Here is a 3,120-nt window from a genome sequence, read left to right as displayed (position 1 = left end):
CGAAACAAATCTAATGGGCTACGGCCCAGCAACCCACAATCTAAGCTCCAAAAAATTGCTTTAGTAAAGAATGTTAAGAATCAAACTGGGGTGGGTCTTTGTTTCAGTAGACGAGTAAATAAAATAAGCATTGCGAGTTCTACATCAAGGCTTTGCTTCAGACGACTGACGCCTCCTATTGGAAGACGAAACGGGCCTACGTTAGATATCCCACCGTTTGCATCTAATCTTAGCAAACAAACACGTTACCGCTACACAATAATAATAACGATCATCGAAGCTGTGTCTGTGCTTTTCGTGTTAAATTATTAAACCCTTGACGCGAGATACTACTTCTAATCTTAATACTAATATTAATTAACTATTCTGTAAAGATGTTTTTATTGCGTTTATTCGGTAAGAACTGACGTTTTACTCTTTGATTGCAGGTTCCGTTTGCTAAGCACACGCCTATAACGCTTTGTGTTCATTTTTGGCGGCAATTCATAACAACAAGCAGATTTATCTGAAGCAATGTGTTCAGCCATCATAGCCATTATAGCCGCTACTTTGACCAATGGTGGACATGCGGCTTGAAAGTCCACAGGTCCGGCTGACCCTCATGTAGGTTATTTAATCCCGATTTTGACCACTGAAAGGGCGGCAATGGGTCGTACGTGGGTCCGCAAACTGACAGGAACTCGAGATTTTTGAAAAGGTTGATATTTGTAACTTTGGCATCGGTACCACCATGGGAGCGATGCGCAAGGGCCATAAACGGATATGTTCCATTTGGTAGGTTGAGATCGTTACGGGCCGAAATAGCGTTTTCGGCAGAGTATGGAGGACTGCAATTGCACTTGGAGAACTCGTCATGATAGAAGTCGTTGTATCTAGAACAAGATAGATAAGTATAAAGCTTGTGAAAACGTTTACCTAAATTCATTGAGACTTGATCCAAGCAATCGTAAACAATTTACTTGAGTAAAAACATTTTTGTTGAGTATTACGAGATAACAAAGAATTCTATGTGAACTGAATATTGTTATGCGAAAAAATTTAAGGTACAAGGACATCTATGCCGAAGCATAACTCGAACTTATATCTCAGGTCAACTCATTATCCCTGTCATGGTAGCGTCTTGAAGGCACTGTAACGTCAATAAATTAATCGTTTCATAGCAGTATCATAGGATTTCTATCATAGGGTATGATCATAGGATACGAATACGAAATACATGATACAGTATGCCAGTTCGAACACAGGACTGGACTTCTGTTTCAAAAGGTTCGACTCCTAACCTTTATCATCAGTGCTCTATTATACAATTTGAATACGAGGCCTTCACATTCAGCTAACCTCATGAGCTTCATCATCGAGTCTATGTCCTTTACTTTAACGTGATCTCTGCGAAAGATGTTGGCGCGCGGGTGACGATCATAAGTGAACCAGTCACCAAACCTTTTGACGCTTTCTTCCCAGCCGCTTGCATCGTAGATCTCCTTATAAAACCTGCAATGAAATAAATTTAATAGATTATCTCCCTTTCTTTTTCTTTTTCGAACCAAGGAAGTACTTAGATGACTGTCATTTACTAAAACGCTGGGTACGTTTTTTGATATATAGTTTATTTTTATCATAGAACTGAACTTTATGACTCACGGAATGTTGTAGCTGGGCCAATAGCCCTGGTTATTAAGTACGCTGGACTGATCCGCGAATTTTACCATTCCTCTGTAATCCATTCATAAGTAATAATTCGAGTTCAGTTTCTGATATTGTAGAATATTAATATTGCGTTACCCGGTGCACAACAACTCCTCAGCATCCTTCTATACCAATTAAAGTAAATATTGATTTTCATATGGTTACATGAAAAGTTCCATGCAAGTTTAAAACGAAAAAATGTATTCTTGTTAAGCCAGGATGTAGCCGTTGGTAAATAGGCTGCAGAAGTTGAAAGTAAAGAAGTGCACGGCTGAGTTTTTATCCACAAAACTGCACTATTGAAGTGGGTAAACAAAGGCGCTCAGGGAACGTTTTGTATTTCCATAAAAAAGATGCCCCTCTTCTACGTCCAACCGCAGGCGTCCAGGTAAATGTGATGTTTACAGAAATAACAGACAGGTCAGTGACACACTTTAAACTCCGGACGTTCGATTGATGTATCTAAATTGTACAATAGGGAAAAACTATTTGCTTGTCGTCTACTGACGGGATTTCTTCAAGGACGGTCAGGGTTCCAGGTTGAATAGGCTGTCCGGGAGCGAACTTCTTGTAGTCGACAATCATCCATTGGTTGTTGTAGCTGGAACAATATGCAGAAGCTAGCCGTTAGCGCAACTCGAAGAAAAGCAACAAAGACACCCATTAGAGACACATTTTTTTTCACATATGTTGCCAAAGATCTTTTCTCTAGCGTAATAAACAGTACAGCTAGAATACATATATGGAACTGAATTGTTTAGCACCTTCCGCTGCGCTCGCGCTGGAAATATCTGGACCATTCATCCCCTGTAGTAGCAAGACGATTGGCAACAATGGTCCTTAACCATTCGAGGTTGCATTTGGGAGTGATTTTTGACCAGAGTGCAGGATTTGAGTTGCCGATTGTAGTTTCCATGCTCACCTAAAGAAATTGCGAAACTGATAAGTAAAATTAAAGCAAAACACAGTATTTGAATTTATTGTTCCAACGTACAGTCCCATATCATAAACTTTACGTACGAAAAAAGTATTCCAGACTTATCCACCTGGAACGGGCAATACGAACGACGTAGGAAACGTCGTACTCCAGAAGCATCCAATCAGTGTGTGTCATACGGCAAGGCCGTATCGTATAAACAAAATGTTGGGCAATAGTCAGTCTCTGTGACTACCGTTTTGCTTTGCATGACAAAATTTATCTATGGAAAATCAGGTACTAAATTATATTCCATGAGAGTGCATGATTAGTTCATAAAAAGCAGTCAACTGTTATTAACTAACGAGTCCTGAAGAAATCAGGTGATAGTCGTCTCCAGAGAAGATTCTTCCGGGGCTTGACGAGAATGTCATTGTGGATCCAGGAATTTGCCCGTCTGAAACGCCTATCTTCGTTAGTGAAAACTGTTCTCGATTCTCTGCAGGCTTATAACAACT

At 40.0% G+C, this 3,120-nt stretch overlaps 1 protein-coding gene across 4 annotated transcripts in view; it reads right to left on the bottom strand.

Moving 5' to 3' along the window:
* Positions 1 to 373: 373 nt before the first annotated feature.
* Positions 374 to 3,120, bottom strand: part of LOC111263390 (putative aminopeptidase PLBD2) — a 6,408-nt gene continuing 3,661 nt past the window's right edge. For 3 of the 4 annotated variants that reach the window (XM_022838418.2, XM_022838421.2, XM_022838419.2), the window contains exons 6-11: positions 2,968 to 3,068; positions 2,451 to 2,608; positions 2,195 to 2,287; positions 1,642 to 1,713; positions 1,339 to 1,491; positions 374 to 872 (exon numbers count right to left, since the gene is read on the bottom strand). In XM_022838418.2, coding sequence (XP_022694153.1) covers positions 545 to 872; positions 1,339 to 1,491; positions 1,642 to 1,713; positions 2,195 to 2,287; positions 2,451 to 2,608; positions 2,968 to 3,068 — 905 coding nt within the window. In that variant the 3' untranslated portion in view covers positions 374 to 544. The remainder of the gene's footprint in view (positions 873 to 1,338; positions 1,492 to 1,641; positions 1,714 to 2,194; positions 2,288 to 2,450; positions 2,609 to 2,967; positions 3,069 to 3,120) is intronic. The other variant, XM_022838420.2, reaches the window with a different exon arrangement.

The sequence above is a fragment of the Varroa jacobsoni genome, unplaced genomic scaffold (genome assembly GCF_002532875.2).
Source record: "Varroa jacobsoni isolate VJ856 unplaced genomic scaffold, vjacob_1.0 scaffold_762, whole genome shotgun sequence".
Lineage (NCBI taxonomy): Eukaryota > Metazoa > Arthropoda > Arachnida > Mesostigmata > Varroidae > Varroa > Varroa jacobsoni.
This window is presented reverse-complemented; position numbering and strand designations above follow the sequence as displayed.